The 17,791-nt window shown below is 38.6% G+C and overlaps 1 protein-coding gene across 2 annotated transcripts in view; it reads left to right on the top strand.

Annotated features, from left to right (window-relative positions):
• Window positions 1-17,791, top strand: part of TRPC6 (transient receptor potential cation channel subfamily C member 6) — a 190,835-nt gene that overhangs the window by 132,179 nt on the left and 40,865 nt on the right. For both annotated transcript variants that reach the window (XM_073337992.1, XM_073338002.1), the window contains exons 4-5: window positions 1,721-1,885; window positions 14,713-14,941. In XM_073337992.1, coding sequence (XP_073194093.1) covers window positions 1,721-1,885; window positions 14,713-14,941 — 394 coding nt within the window. The remainder of the gene's footprint in view (window positions 1-1,720; window positions 1,886-14,712; window positions 14,942-17,791) is intronic.

Below are 17,791 nucleotides of genomic sequence, written 5' to 3'. Positions count from 1 at the left end.
GTAATATCTTTAAAATAATGGTAAATGACAACCATTAATAATTAGTATTTATCATGTGTACTGCTCGATTTATGATGACTTTAATGCCTTTCATGGTCCAGATTTTCTAGAGCTAGATGGAGAATCTGTACCCATTTGAAATGCAAATGTTGAAATATCACATATGCAATTTGTAAAATTAAAGTTAGGTAAGTGTTTGGAAATTCATGTTGTGCTATGCTATGTAATCCATATGCTCATACTACAGTTTAGAACATCCAGGGGAAAAAGGTGTGTCCATGTAAGTATATTATTTAAGAACAGAGGGTGACTTCTGCATGCCTAGGAGAAGTACACTGACTTTACATCTATTTTATACTCTCCTCCAGGAGTGTTGTATGTGAGCCAGGAGGTAATTGTCCTATTCTGTACTCAGCTCCAGCTGACACCTCACCAGGGCTATCCAGTTTGGGGCACCACACTAAGAAAGATATGGACAAGTTATAGTGAGTGTAGAGGAGAGCAACAAAAATGCTAAAATGTTTAGAAACCATGACCTATGAGGAATGGTTAAAAAGACTGGGTATAAAGAGGTTGGTGATCAGTTGTTATCCATGTCCATTGAAGGTAGGACAAGAGGTAATGGGCTTCATCTAGAGTGAGGGAGATTTAGGTTAGATTTTAGGAAAAACTTCCTGACTATAAGGGCAGCTAAGTACTGGAATAGGCTCTAATAGAAATTGTGGAATCCCTGTCATTGGAGATTTGTAAAAACAGCTTTTTAAGAACAGACAAACGTCATTTAGGGATGGTCTTTGTATATTTGGTCCAGCCTTAGTCCATGGGGATGGACTAGATGACCTCTCAAGTTCCCTTCCAGCCCTAGGTTGCTCTGATTCTGCATGATTCTCTTTTAATTGTATCTTGATGACAAATTTTCCTAGCATAAAGTCTTTTGTGAAAAATTGCAGTATCGTAATCATTGGCACAAAGGAATTAACCATAGAAATTGTTTGTTTTTTTTCTTAACCAGAATTATTTTGAGGGATGCAGGGATCTCACATTCCTAAAATTATTCACATTGGAACCTCTTGGCGTAGAAAGACTCCATAGTGCCCCCAGTGCCAGGCCAGATCCTGATGCTACTGAAGTCAATGACAACATTTCCACAGGCTGTAATGGGACCAGGATTTAGATTGCTGTTTTAAAATTCATTAAACTCATCAATGCTCTCACTTTGCAATAAAATAGCATTTAAACTGTGAATAGAGCAACTTGATTGTGTCTCATTTCTTATTTTTTTCCCATTTCACATCACTATATTGCAATGAAATAATATAACATACATAACAATAAAACATACATTTGAGATGAAGTTAAAGGCATAAGCAAAGGCATTCTATTGAAACTTGAACAGGTGAAATGAAATTTCCCCTAGTTTGAAGAATGAGTTGGTTTTTTAAAAAAGTTTTAACTAGCCACACAGATTCCAGTGTGATGTTAGGACCAGTTTAGCCAAAATTCCTGCCATGAATAGCAGTGTGCCTGCATTCTAGGGAGATTATGCTTATCAAAGAGAGCAGATTGCCTTTTTATACTACTGTACACTCTGATAGTGCTCTGAATGTTAACTGAGTTGTTGTTATTCCTACATTCTACATCAATTTCAGATGGCTAATATTTTATTTAGTGGTATTCTGACAATAATGTTCCTTTTTTGTGTTCCTTTTCTTTGTCATAGTTTGTAGCACATCCAAACTGCCAGCAACAACTTCTGTCAATCTGGTATGAAAATCTCTCAGGTTTACGTCAGCAGACCATGGCAGTGAAGTTTCTAGTTGTTCTTGCAGTTGCAGTAGGGCTGCCATTCCTGTCAGTGGTTTACTGGGTTGCTCCATGCAGCAAGGTGAGTCTGTACAGTCTTGTAAGTGCATCTGCATGCAAGTTTCTAATTTGGCAAAGATAAAACATATATATAAATTACTGCTGCACTAAGCAAAGCTTCAGTGGCATGTTATTTAATGCCAGATTGTAACGGAATAGCTGCAGGATTACACACTCAGACATTCACAATAAAAACAAGTAAATTCATCATGTGGAATGTAATGAATACTAAATGAAAAAAATTATCAGGGAGGGAAGGAAGTATTGCCTTGTAGAAACATTAATATAGAAACAATGAATCAAAGTACTCTTCATTTTGTTGCCGTGCTGTTAAATAAATATATTGTAGCTAGATTATTTAACAAAAACTAATTCATACATTTATGGGGCTTGAGGGAAGAACATTATAAAAAATTAAATACTTGTTTAGTGAGAAATTGCCCATCAGAGTATTCAGACAGTGATAATAAGCACTGCAATTAGCAGGTTTTCTTCCTTCTCCCTTGTGTTATCCAGGTTACCAGCTATCTACAAATGGGAATATGTTTATTATTCATAGAAGAATATGTAGCCCTGATTCTGAGAAATACTGAGTGCCCTCAGATAGAAGGGTGGACTAAGCTGATGCTGTGGATAGATGCCATTCAAATAAAATAAAGATAGGAAGCAAATCATAACTGCATGTCAGAATAACCTAACCCTCTTAAATTCACATCAAGCTAATACTACCATCATTAGAACCCACCTTTAACTAAAATTCAGAATTAAAACCACTTAGCTAGCTACCCATTTTATGATTTCACACAGGATAAAATGTCACCTTTGTTTATATTTACTGCCCACAAATCATCAGTACAGATTGTCCAAATATCTGCCCAACACAGATGTGCATATTCTGAAATTAATGATCTTCGTGTGTTCCATTAATGTAGTGTGGTGTAAATCCATTGAAGGGAATTAAACTATTCTGGGTACACTGGTGTAACTGAACTGAATTTAGTGTGATAATTTTTGAATGGAATTGAGCGTTGTATAAGAAAGCTATGCACAATGGATGAAATCCTGGCCCCACTGGCATCAATGGGGTCAGGATTTCACCCTACAGTGTAGGCCTTCTCCACGGCCTTGACATGAAAAGATCCCTGGGATGAACTGACGAAAGGCCTTAGAAAATTCAAACCACTTTTTAACACCAACACAATAAATTCTGTTGTTACCAAGAAAGCTGTGCTTAAATGACCATCTGATTGCATCTCTCACTGCTACAACCTGCAGGCTTGTCAAGATAATGTTAAGGCTCATTTCATTTCATGAATTTTTTCAAAGTAGCCACATGCTACAGGTCTTTTCTGCATGCATTTACAAAACACTGTTACTTTGATTTGGCCTTTAGAGCTGAATGTCAGTTTGGATGATCCATGTTGCAGAATCTATTTCCAAAATAGATATGCCCAAACTCTCCCATCCCCTAGAATTTTGCTTTTGTTTAGAATATCTATTTTAGCTGGTCACTGATTCAAAGTTTCCACCCTGGGGTATTTTAGTTCTCCTGCTGTCATAAGAGGTAAAGGGGACACCTTAAAGTTAAAATTATACATTGTAAATAAACAAATTTATTATGATTAACAACTTAGATTTTTAAAAGTATATCCAGTTTCCTTAACTTGTTGTTTGTTTATTTATTTATTTGCTTTTCTCTCAGGACAATAAACATCAATTTAGACAGTTCCATTTTTGTTTATGTTCCCAACGGTTTTTATAACTCTTTTTTCTTTAAACATGCCGTCAGATTCATACTGCTTCAGCGTTTGTGTTTCAAACATTGCAGGGAAGTGTGTATTTGTTGTTTTGTTTTTTGTTGTTGTTAAAAGGCCTTCTTTTTATTGGATTGTAAAATCATTTTGATTGGTCTTTGGTTTTAGAAAATCTGTTTCTGCATAGCTTTTTTTCTCCAGTTTCAGTTGACAGAATCCATTTAAAATTTAAACTCCTGTTCTGTTTTACAACTGTCTTCCCTCCTCTTGATAGATCTGTTTAATGATATTGTTACATTTTATTCTGTGAATGGGCAAGTTGGCCCACACTTTTCTAACTGTTACAGTTGTTGCTCTGCTTCATTTTTATTTTAGAGACATGCCTCCTAGTTTTTAATAGTTAAAATAAAAATTACCTCCTTCAAGACCAAATTGGAGTTTTCCTCTCCTAGCACGGGGTTTACCCTTGAAAAGTAAAGGTACCAGAGCAGTTCCAGGGGACTGAGAGACAGAATACTGTTCTTCTGACAAACCAATCTATGGATGGGTGGGTGAAATTTTGTAACACTTTTGTCCTCAACTATATATGAAGTGGCCTCTAAGGCATCATCTTTTCTGGCTTTTACCTCATGGATCACTTTGGTTTATAGATGTCCCACAACAGCTGAAGTGAGAGGGAAAATGACCACAGCACATAGGTATTTTTGAAATTCCTATGCCCTGGCTGTGAGAGAGGCAAAGGAATTGTTATTCAATCCATTGATCTATTTTGTGGGGCAGACAGCTTAGTTAATCTGAGTCACCTCCACTCAGTTGCTGAATTGAGTATCTCCTAATGTGAGGAATTTTTTTGATGTTGCTAATAAAATTGAGTGAATTTGGTCAGAATTGCCCAACTCCCTGGAAGTAAAGCAGATATTTGAAGGGGAAACATCACATTTTATTTGCTTGACTTTCAGCCAATGTCCCTTTCTGAAGTGTAGAAAGTGCTGGGAATACTTCAGCCATCAATTTGTGCTTGAGACTGATGTTGTTGGCTAGTGAAGGCCAATGGAGAAGTACTGTTGCCTTGTATCATTTTTAGTTGAGAATATAAAAAATGTTCAAGTGAGACAGCCTTCAGTATCTGCTCATATCTGAGGCTGTGTCATAAATATAAAGGGAAGGGTAATCACCTTTTTGTATAAAGTGCTATAAAATCCCTCCTGGCCAGAGGCAAAACCCTTTCACCTGTAAAGGGTTAAGAAGCTAAGATAACCTCGCTGCCACCATGTCAAGGTCCCTTCCCCACTTTGAACTCTAGGGTACAGATGTGGGGACCTGCATGAAAGACCCCCTAAGCTTATTCTTACCAGCTTAGGTTAAAAACTTCCCCAAGGTACAAACTTTGTCTTGTCCTTGAACCATATGCTACCACCACCAAGCGTTTTAAACAAAGAACAGGGAAAGAGCCCACTTGGAGACATCTTCCCCCAAAATATCCCCCCAAGCCCCTTTCCTGGGGAAGGCTTGGTAAGAATCCTCACCAATTTGTACAAGTGAACACAGACCCAAACCCTTGGATCTTAAGAACAATGAAAAATCAATCAGGTTCTTAAAAGAAGAATTTTAATTAAAGAAAAGGTAAAAGAATCACCTCTGTAAAATCAGGATGGTAAATACCTTACAGGGTAATCAGATTCAAAACAGAGAGAATCCCTCTAGGCAAAATCTTAAGTTACAAAAAGACACAAAAACAGAAATATACATTCCAACCAGTACAGATTATTTTACCAGCCATTAAACAGGGATTTTATAGCATTGAATACAGAAAGGTGGTTACCCTTTCCTTTATATTTATGACAGGACCGATCCCTGCGGGACGCGGCTCATTATGCTCTTCCAGCATGACTGTGAACCACTGATAACTACTCTCTGGGAATGATTTTCCAACCAGTTGTGCACCCACCTTATAGTAGCTCCATTTAGGTTGTATTTCCCTAGTTTGTTTAAGAGAAGATCATGTGAGACAGTACCAAAAGTCTTACTAAAGTCAAGATATTCCACATCTACCTCTTCCCCACCTATCCACAAGGTTTGTTACCCTGTCAAAGAAAGCTATCAGGTTGGTTTGACATGATTTGTTCTTGACACATCCATGATGACTATTACTTATCACCTCATTATCTTCTAGGTGTTTGCAAATGGATTTCTTAATTATTTGCTCCATTATTTTTCTGGGTACAGAAGTTAAGATTACTGGTCTGTAATTCCCCGGGTTGTCCTTATTTCCCTTTTTATAGATGGACACTGTATTTGCCCTTTTCCAGTCTTCTGGAATGTCTCCTGTCTTCCATGACTTTTATGGATCTGGGTATCCCATCATTTTCACATGCACTTCCTTTGCAACATGGAAAGCTCATGTTGCAGAGGAGGACTTTATATATCTCTCATACCACTGCTTTGGAAAGTATACTCTTCCCCCAGGTACTGAGAATGTTTCCTCTGTAGAACTCTCAGCCCATGGTCACCTGGCAGTGAGGATTTTGGCTTCATATTCAGATCCCCCATTATGTTGCCACTAACTCACTGGGCTGGCTCAATTACTTAGTCTTAAAAAGCCAGATTCTGCCCTTAGTTACATCTGTGCAACTCTAATGAAGACACTAGAGTTGCTCGGATGTAATCGAGGACAGAATTTGACCCATACAAAATGTCATGAAATAAAATACTGTCCTATAGGATCAAATTCTGCTCTCAGTTACGCTGATGTCAATGGAGTGAATGAATTTACGTAATGAGAAAAAATATTTTAGTAAGTATGGTCTAAGGATTGAACTATGTGACTGTGTATAGAAATGGCAAGAAGATTGATGCTGTAAGAATTGGCCTTATCGATTCTGTAGAAAATGTATTCGCCCTCTTGGTCATTACTGAATCAATGTCTTCAGATATTGTTAAGGGGCACAGTAAATTGGAAGGTGCTGCCCTCTGGATAACACTTAATTCCTGATCATTTATGGCCATTACTATCCCATGGCTCTTGTTTTGTTTGGGTTGAAATGTAAATGTCAGTATATTTGCTAAACTCCAGTATAGGTAATTTCATGTTTCCTACCTAAAATTCCTTCTGTAGTTTCAATGGGATATACCTGATTCTTGTTATAAACTCTATTTCAGTTTGCTGTGATTTAAACTACCTTTGCTGGTACCTTGACTATAGTTTTAAGCAGTGACTGTTTCAGCACAGAGGTGGGCTGCATTCAGTGGCACAGAGGTGAGGTGATTCCTATAACTACATATGCACTTTGTAAAGTGGGCTAAAATAGATTCTTCTGGGTGAACAGTGCTATATAAAAGTAGTGCTGTATCATCATCATTACCTCGTAGCAAACCTCATTTCCTACTCTGTCCCCAAATCTACTCTAGCGACACCATCAGAGGACCCAACCACATCACCCACACTATCAGAGGCTCATTCACCTGCACGTCTACTAATGTTATATATGCCATCATGTGCCAGCAATGCCCCTCTGCCATGTACATTGGCCAAACTGTACAGTCCCTATGTAAAAGAATAAATGGACACAAATTGGACATAAGAAATGGTAACATACAAAAGCCAGTAGGAGAACATTTCAATTTTCCTGGACATTCTATAACAGATTTAAAAGTAGCTATACTTGAACAAAAAAGCTTCAGAAACAGACTTCAAAGAGAAACAGCAGAACTAAAATTCATTTTCAAATTTAACACCATTAATTTGAGCCTGAATAGGACCTGGGAGTGGCTGGCTCATTACAAAAGCAGCTTTGCCTCTCCTGGAATTGACACCTCCTCATCTATTATTGGGAGTGGACTACATACACCCTGATCGAATTGGCCCTGTCAACACTGGTTCTCCACTTGTGAGGTAACTCCCTTCTCTTCATATAGTATAATATAATAATGTATACACTATACTAATGCCTGCATCTGTAATTTTTACTCCATGCATCTGAAGAAGTGGTTTTTTACCCACAAAAACTTATGCCCAAATAAATCTGTTAGTCTTTAAGGTGCCACCGGACTCCTTGTTGTTTTTGTGGATACAGACTAACACGGCTAACCCCTGATACTTGATTATCATTACCTGTGACTGAGAGACATTGGAAATGAAAGGGAAGTAAGAACTGGAGTTATATACAGATCAATAATTTGGGCCATATTTGTCCAATATAAACATCTATAGAAAATTGTAGTAAAGAAATTATATTTGCTTATGATATAGAACTGGCAGATGCACTTAAATGTAGTGAAATGTAAGAATACATATTTTAACATGCAGAGAACTAGGCATATAACTTGTGTTATAGAAAGGAAAAATCAGTTGCACACATACAAAATGGGAAATGACTGCCTAGGGAGGAGTATTGTGGAAAGGGATCTGGGGATCATAGTGGATCACAAATTAAATATTGGTTAACAGTATCAGGGGATAGCCACTCCTTGTTGTTTTTATGAGTTAACAGTGTAACGCTATTGCAAAAAAGCAATCATTCTGGGATGTATCAGCAGGAGTGTTGTAAGCAAGACAGGAGAAGTAATTCTGCCACTCCACTGTGCATTGGTAAGTCCTCAGCTGGAGTATTGTGTCCAGTTCTGGGTGTCATATTTCAGGAAAGATGAGGACAAATTGAAAAAAGTTCTAGAAAACATGACCTGTGAGGAAAGAATGAAAAAAAATGGGTTTGTTTGGTTTGGTGAAGAGAAGACTGAGAGGGGGACATAACAATTTTCAAGTACATAAAAGTTTGGGTCTTGCCCATATGCTTAGAGTTTGACTGATCTCCATATTTGGGGTCAGGAAGGAATTTTCCTCTGGGTCAGATTGGAAGAGCCCCTGGGGAGCTTTTCACCTTCCTCTGCAGCAGTGTAAATGGTGAATTCTCTGTAACTTGAAGTCTTTCAACCATGGTTTGAGGACTTCAGTAACTCAGCCAGAGGTTAGGGGTCTATTACAGGAGTGGGTGGTTGAGGGTCTGTGGCCTGCAATGTGCAGGATCTCAGACTAGATGATCACGATGGTCCATTCTGACCATAAAGTCTATGAATCTATGCTGTTACAAGGAGGAGCGTTCTCTTTAACCACTGAGGATAGGACAAGAAGCAATGGACTTAAATTGCAGCAAGGGAGGTTTAGATTGGACATTAGGAAAAAATTTCCTGTCAGGGTAGTTAGGCACTGAAACAAATTGCCTAGGGAGGTTGTGGAATCTCCATCACTGGAGGTTTTTAAGAACAGGTTAGTCAGACTCCTGTCAGGAATGGTCTAGTTATTACATAGTGCTGCTTTGGGTGCCGGGAACTGTACTAGATGGCCTCTTGAGGTCCCTTCCAGTTCTACATTTATATTATTCTATTATTATCAGAGCCAGCAACCGATGCCTATTTCACTAGTCTCTGGGATGTATATTCATTGCAACGATGATAAGGATAAAACAAAGCAAAAAGATCCTGTCCTCATAATGGCTCATGCTACCAAACACAAGAGGAGAAAGATCCATATTTATGGGTGAAGAAACTTTAAAACTTTTAGCACAAATTCTAGAAGGTATACATATAAATATCCCAAACCAAAGGAAATCACTATCATCATCATGCATTTTTATTACAATAGCACCCTCAAGTCCTAAACAAATCAAAAGGCGTTGCCCCTACCCCATAGAGCTTACAAGCTAGCTCTAATTGCTATTCTGTCCTGACATCATTTATAAGGATCAATATTCCCAAACTTCCAGCATAAGGCCGGTGGGAACATCCATAGCTCTCAGGCGTTTTGGTAATCCAGTAAAATCAGATCATCCGAGGACAAGAGATACAGGCAGAGTAGGCACATTGAGCAAAAATATCTCCAGAACCAAAGTGAATTTTGCATGTTCTCCATTTTGAATAGAGAAAATAACCCTGGAACCAGTAATATATTTAAAAGCAGAATGAACTTTTGAAGTGCCCATCATTAAGTAACTTTCTTTTTACTAAAGATGCCATAAAGTCAATAGATCACAACTTATTTATTGACTTACATTTGTACTAAGTACATAAAAGAGCACCTAACCAAAGCCTTTGACAAACTCTTGAAAATACAATTAATCCATTAACAGATTGGCATTTACTCACGGATGGCTCTACCCCAGAAACAGTGTGAACATAAACATATAATAAACTCAGCATTGGAATCTCCAACCTGCCTTATCCCTCAGAGCCAAGTGTGCTCTGAAGGTAGGGACTTGAACCCATATCTCCTAACTCCCAGGTTAATGCCCTAACCAATGGACCGTCCTTCCCCTCCTATACCAAAAAGCTCCTTCTTAGCTGCCTCCACTGACTGCAGCTGTGGGACTATGTCACAGGGAGAGATATCGCCTCTGAGATAGGTAGGTGCCAGAGGGTTTTATGGGAAAAAATAAGTACCTTAAAAATCAACCTGGAAACCAATAAACAGCCAATGGAGATCGGAGAGCACTAGTTTAATATACTCACAAAATGACACACCACTTAAAAGCAAGTGCCAAAACCTGCACCAGCTGCATTCTGTGGATGGATTTCAATTGTAGCCTCATGCAGAGTATGTCACTGTAATTTCAAGGTGAGAAAGGGATGAATGACAGTTACAAGGACCACAGCTGAAATAAATGGGCATAGCCTCCAGGTCATCTGGAACTGAAGGAAAGCTGACCTAGTCATAACAGCAACTGGCTCCTCTGTGAGCAGCTGGGTGTCTAACCGGACCCTCCTATTGGGAATCCAATCCACAAATGCAGGACACATGCCTTCCTGTCACATCTTCCAATTGCGTCCCTCAGCCAACCTCCAACTTGAGGTGATTGAGTCTCAGCCAGTTTACCCTCATCCATGGCCCAATCTCACCTAGACACCGAGAAATGTAAATTACCACTCCAGCTGGATCAGTGGAGATGGAGGTATAAAGTTGTCCGTCATCTCTATACTGAAGACACCAGAGCTTATATCTCCTCACTAACCCTCCTACCAGCTTCCAGTACACATAAATCACCTTCAGACTGGAATAGCGGCCTGTCATAAATATAAAGGGAAGGGTAACCACCTTTCTGTATACAGTGCTATAAAATCCCTCCTGGCCAGAGGTAAAACTCTTTCACCTGTAAAGGGTTAAGAAGCTAAGATAACCTTGCTGGCACCTGACCCAAAATGACCAATGAGGGGACAAGATACTTTCAAATTTGGAGCCCAGGGGTGCGGGGGGGACACAAAGGGTTTGTCGGTCTGTGTGATGATTTTGCCGGGAACAGATCAGGAATGCAGCCTTACAACTCCTGTTAAGTTAGTAGGTAATCTAGCTAGAATATGCATTAGATTTCCTTTTGTTTAATGGCTACTAAAATAAGCTGTGCTGAATGGAATGTATATTTCTGTTTTTGTGTCTTTTTGTAACTTAAGGTTTTGTCTAGAGGGATTCTCTCTGTTTTGGATCTGATTACCCTGTAAGGTATTTACCACCCTGATTTTTACAGAGGTGATTCTTTTACCTTTTCTTTAATTGAAATTCTTCTTTTAAGAACCTGGTTGATTTTTCATTGTTCTTAAGATCCAAGGGTTTGGGTCTGTGTTCACCTGTATAAATTGGTGAGGATTTTTATCAAGCCTTCCCCAGGAAAGGGGCTGTAGGGCTTGGGGGGATATTTTGGGGGAAGATGTCTCCAAGTGGGCTCTTTCCCTGTTCTTTGTTTAACATGCTTGGTGGTGGCAGCATACGGTTCAAGGACAAGACAAAGTTTGTACCTTGGGGAAGTTTTTAACCTAAGCTGGTAAGAATAAACTTAGGGGGTCTTTCATGCAGGTCCCCACATCTGTACCCCAGATTTCAGAGTGGGGAAGGAACCTTGACAGGTCCTGAGTCCGGTTCTGTTCAATATCTTCATCACTGATTTAGATAATGTCATAGAGAGTACACTTATAAAGTTTGTGGATGATACCAAGCTGGAAGGGGTTGCAAGTGCTTTTGGAAGATAGGATTAATATTCAAAATGATCTGGACAAAGTGGAGAAATGGTTTGAAGTAAATAGGATGAAATTCAGTAAGGACAAATGCAAAATACTCCACTTAGGAATGAAAAATCAGTTGCACACATACAAAATGGGAAATGACTGCCTGGGAAGGAGCACTGCAGAAAGGGATCTGGGGGTCATAGCGGATCACAAGCTAAATATGAGTGAACAGTGTAACACTGTTGCAAAAAAAGAAAACATCATTCTGGGACGTATTAGCAGGAGTATTGTAAGCAAGACACAAGAAGTAATTCTTCCGCTCTACTCCGCGCTGATTAGGCCTCAGCTGGAGTTTTATGTCCAATTCTGGGTGCCACATTTCAGGAAAGATGTCCACAAATTAGAGAAAGTCCAGAGAATAGCAACAAAAATGATTAAAGGTCTAGAAAACATGACCGATGAGGGAAGATTGAAAAAAATTGGGTTTTTTTAGTCTGGAGAAGAGAAGACTGAGAAGGGACATGATAACAGTTTTCAAGTACATAAAAGGTTGTTACAAGGGAGGAGGGAGAAAAATTGTTGTTCTTAACTTCAGCGGATAGGAGAAGAAGCAATGGGCTTAAATTGCAGCAAGGGCAGTTTAGGTTGGACATTAGAAAAAACTTCCTAACTGTCAGAGTGGTTAAGCACTGGAATAAATTGCCTAGGGAGGTTATGGAATCTCCCTCACTGGGGGTTTTTAAGAGCAGGCTGGGCAAACACCTGTCAGGAATGGTCTGGATAATACTTAGTCCTGCCTTGAATGCAGGGGATTGGACTAGATGACCTCTTGAGATCCCTTCCAGTTCTATGATTCTATAAGAGAAGCTTGGAGGGATCGCACTAAAAAGCATGTCCACTACCTTTTTGCCAGCAACTTTTTTTTTCCTTCCTCACCATTGGAAAGTGTAATTTCCCTTTTCTATATCTGTGTCATCTACCAAGATTTATGGTCCAATTTTATATGATGCTGCATGCCCTCAACTCCTATTAAATTCAGTGCATATCCCGTGCAGTAAGCTTTAATTTCAAGCCCTATCTTTCTGTTTCCCCGTTCTGTCCCTAATTAATGTTTTCTGCCCTGCATCTTCTCCACAGGTAGAGTCAAAGTCACAGAACTTCTATTCCTAGACCAGCTCTAGTCACTTCCCAAATGTAGGTGTCAAAAATAACTCCCAGACTGTCTGTAGCCTATTTTATTTCCAGTGAGTTTTTAATTACATGTAGTAAAGATTTTTTCTGTTTTTTGGTGAGTGGGGGGCTTTGACAATCTTTTAGATTTTTTTTCATTTCTTGATCAGCTATTCTGGCATTAACCTGATTTCCTTCAATATTTCTGCTTCTTCCCTGGGTATGTCTCTTTCTGGCATCTGTCTCCCAGTCCCATCCTCATTTGTGAACACAGGCAGATAATGCATGTAAAAGGACACTGTCAAGGTATTTTGTTTATCATTCTCAAAATCTGTTTTAGTCACTGTTGTTCATAACCCCCCGAGGGGAAGTTTGAAAATAAAACCTGTAGGAAGTATCCTTTTACTTCACACTGCACACAGAATAAACTAATGCTCTAGGGCAAGGGTTCTCAAACTGGGGGTCAGGACCCCTCAGGGGGTCACAAGGTTCTTACATGGAGGGTCACGAGCTGTCAGTCTCCACCCCAAACCCCACTTTGCCTCCAGCATTTATAATGGTGTTAAATATACATAAAGTGTTTTTAATTCATAAGGAGGGGTCACACTCAGAGGCTTTCTATGTGAAAGGGGTCACCAGTACAAAAGTTTGAGAAGTACTGTTCTAGGGCACCTCATGAGGCTGAGGAAATTGATTATTTTTAGGAAAAAGACAAAGTAATTTTATGGAGGTTTGGAAATACATAATGAATTGCATGGATTTGCAAAAGGATATATAGAAGAGTAGAGAGGTCAAATTTGGGGCCTACTAACCTTGACAGTGTTCCTTTAATAATATTATTTTTATACATGGCTGTCTTTTTCAGTAAGTTATCTGTGTTTTATTGACTCTACTACTGTATCCTTCACTGACCTCTTATTCCTTGTTTATTTAAACTTCACTTTGATGTTGGCTGAAGTCTGACCTTTAAATAATAATTTGAAATAACTACTTATAGTAAGTAATGCTTGCGGCCTCTCCTTACCTTTTTCAGTGGCCACCAATACTAACTATTTCAGCCAATGACCCCTTGAGGCTTGCTTTGAATTCTTCACCTATTTTGGCAAATACAGTGGCTGTCATGACCCTAAATAACAGATAGGCATTTTGTGCCCAGCATGCAACTGGATTAATTCCTTAGGACTGATGAGAGGAATGGAAGAATTTACCAATCCCTTTAAAATAGATATTTTAATAGCCTAGACGGGTGTGGGCTTACATGAATTTTCAGTTTTGTTTAGTGTCATGCTAAATCAATCTAAATGTCTGTTCAAGGTTTAGTCATGTCTGTTGGTGGGTGTTTAAGGAAATTTCCATTAAGAGAATCAAGAAAGAATGTAAGAAGCTACAGAAGTGTAAACACAACCTTTTGGGGCCTATTTAAATGTTAAAAACCAAAAGGCAAAGCATATCAGAAAAACTGCTTTTGCTATCCTGAACCTGCCTCCTAAGTTGGATACTACATCAAACCTAAACCTGGTGTGCCCATCTGTATTGTGATGATATTTCATTGTCTCTACTTAGCAAACTATACAATATTTCTTCCATTTCCTTTGCTGCTTCTTAAGGATCTCAAGGATGAAAATTAAAAGAAACTTTCCAGTAACAATCAATATTTCTCTTGATGAGCAATGATAATAGGTGCAAAGACGCGCAAGGAAGAATTATAGTAATATTTTTAAACATTGCTATATAGATAAAGAAGAATACTGACATTTAATAGCAAAATTGTTCCTCTTGTTTCTAAAGATAGCCAATAAATAGAGATTTTTACAAGGTAAATTTCATTATGACATCACAGTGTGTATATATTTTCATTGTCTTTATTTACTGCGCTTTTGACATAAATGTACTTTTAAAAAGTTGATAGAATTTGTTTGTGTTTTGTTTTTTGTTGCAGCTGGGGAGGATAATGCGTGGACCGTTTATGAAGTTTGTAGCACATGCAGCCTCTTTCACCATTTTTCTTGGTCTGCTAGTCATGAACGCATCTGACAGATTTGAAGGCACCAAACTCCTACCTAATGAAACTAAAACAGATAATGAAAAACAGAATGGAAACATCCTGTTCAGAATGAAAACATCCTGCTTCTCATGGATGGAGATGCTCATTATCTCTTGGGTAATAGGTAAAGATTAATTTTCAATTCGAATTCTGTCTTGCAGTGATGGCAACGGGACTGAATTCCAGTTACACACACTGCTACCAGTCTTACATGGAAAAAGTACAAAACACAAGGGGAACACATCTGCATCTTTCATTTTCTTTGCAGTCAGTCTCTATAGGGTACACATTATTAATTCAATATTCCATTCCCATGGAATGAGTTTACCATATTAAGGACTTCTGCCTCTGTATTGAGTAGTATCTTCTTCTGCAAATAATCCCATTGAAATGAATAGGACTTCTTGTGAAATAAGGTACTGCTCAGCCTAAGAGGAGTAGAAATCTATCCTCCTAAGTATTATGGGCCAAATTCTGCCACTGTCACATATGTTGAAAAGTAGCTTGAGTTGACCCATTGAGTACAATGGAGTAAAGTACTACTCAGTCTGAGTAAGGATGCCAGGACTTATCCTTAGCAAAGTCAGTCATAACAGAAAACCCAAATCAAGCTATATAGAACCCATGATCCTGCAGTTTTTACTTAAGCAAACTCCTACTGAAATCAATGGAAGTTGGAGTTTTGCCTAAGAAAGACTATATTGAATTCATATACTGCCCTGTGTTTGCATGGGGAATTCCCTACTGACCAGGCCCTCTCAGAGGTCCAGAGAGGTCCAAGCCACTTCCAGCTTTTGAGGCCCCTAGCCATAATAAAAATAAAAAATGACAACACATACAAACAAAATAAGGCACCAAAAAAAGAGTGGGGCATAATTTGAATATTTTTTTTATTTAACAAATGCTTTTCTAGCCTTTTTCTGTGCAAACACACTAATTATTGAGGAACAATGTAGCTTTTGTGCAGTGTAACAGTTGATATTAAGCATGGCCAGCCCATTCAAATGCTCTTATCCCAGAGTTGAACAGTGATAGTTCTTCACCAGCTTCAACATGTTAAAGGTGCGTTCACCTGAAGCCACTGATGCAGGCAAACTGACAAAAATATGCAAAGCAATTGTGATATTAGGAAACACCCCAGAGAGTCCAAATTCAAGTATTTCTTGAAGCAATTCCTTTGGCTTGCAATACAATTTAAAGTTCATGGAATATATTTGTCTGAGGAAGATGACCTCGTCATTGAGTTCTTTTGAGATTTCTTTGTTGTACTGTTGCTGAAATTGTTCAGGTGCAGAAAGTAGATCTTCATTAGTCAGTCTGTTAAACTGCCAAAGAAACCCCAAAAGCGTATAAATTAGTCGCAGTGACTCAAATCGACATGTAAGACCTGACTGAATAGAATCAGTGATGACAGGGAAGACATTGACCCTATAATGCTTCTTGGCATCAGATTCAGTAGGTAAGTTGCGACTGGTGGAGAACTCAGATGAAATGCCAATAGTCTGTGCTACTAATTTGGACTCAGTCAGGATCGCATCCCATTGTTCACGAATCGGTTGAATGTCATTGATAAGACTTTCAATGTTATCCCTCTCAACATCAAGTGTGGCATTGTGTCCTTCAATTACCAGATTAGTTTGGTGGATCATTGTATGTAGTTTCATCCACAAAGATGACATCAGAATGCATTCAAATTTGGACATGTGCTTCTGAATAGACTGAAGTTCAGTTCGAGCCTGTGCAGTGAGATTGAGACATTCAAGCTCATTTAAAGTCTTTCTCACTGAATTCAACTATGCAACTGATTGAACACCATCAATCCACGTAGACCATCTAGTTTTGGACATCCCATGCAGTGAAACAGGAAGATATTGCTTCAGAATTTCCCATCTTTGTGGACTGCTACTGAAGAGATTGTACATTTGCTGAACAAACCCAAAGTAAGTAATTGCCTCCTGGCATGATTCAGCACAGTCAACACCTACAAGGTTAAGTGTGTGGTTTCCACAGCTGGAGAAAATACAGTTTGAATTATGCTCAAGCAGAACTGCTTGTACACTTTGTACTTCCCAAACATATTAGATCCATTGTCATAGGCTTGACCAATGCAGATTTGAAAATCTAACTTTAAACCTTCTAGAATTGCTAGTACTCGAGCAGCAATTTCTTTTCCAGTTTTTCTCATGAAATTATCAAACAAAATAAACCTTTCTTCAATTGAAAATTTTGAGCTGTCTACAATCATAACATATCGAATAACCATAGTAGTTTGTTCCTTGTCAGAACAATCTGGAGTGGCATCAACAATGATTGAAAAATACTTGGCATTTCTAATCTCATCAAGAATTGTTGTTTGTACGAATGACCCACATAGCTCAATAAACTTATTTTGTATGCATGTGGAGAGATAATGGACTTGCATGCGCTTTTGACTCCCTTTTGATTCTTGAACATGCTCTGATAAAAGTAGATCATATTTGCTGAGGAGCTCAACTATGCCTAGAAAGTTTCCATTTGCATGATCACCAATACGTTGACTGGAACCGAAGAAAGCCAATCCTCGCTTAGAAAGAAAAAGGATGACATTCAGGATGTGCTCAAGCAGTTTTTTTCCAGTTATTAGTTTCTGTAGAGAAAATTCACTCAAAAGTAAATTCTCAACTGAACTTTCAGCTGATGCTGCCCTGCTGGCTGATTTCCATGCAACATAGTTTTCTTTGTGTGAAGTTGAACTCTCATGTGATGGTATTCGGTTTTTCAACTTCCTCCAACCTCTGTTGATGGTCCATCCTGATTGATCAGAGAGAACTGATGCATTTGCAGCACTTTTATTCAAAATGAAGCAGGGTGCATAGTACAAAGATTGTTTTTCCGTACTCCAGCATAACCAGTCTCTTGTGCAGGTCTCACTATTTGAAAGAGTTTTTTGTCAGTAGACAAGTAGGGAAAGCATGATTATCAGCATCTTGTGGAA

Source organism: Lepidochelys kempii, chromosome 1, assembly GCF_965140265.1.
Source record: "Lepidochelys kempii isolate rLepKem1 chromosome 1, rLepKem1.hap2, whole genome shotgun sequence".
Lineage (NCBI taxonomy): Eukaryota > Metazoa > Chordata > Testudines > Cheloniidae > Lepidochelys > Lepidochelys kempii.
The sequence above is the reverse complement of the archived record's forward strand: the minus strand, read 5'-3'. Positions and strand labels throughout refer to the sequence as shown.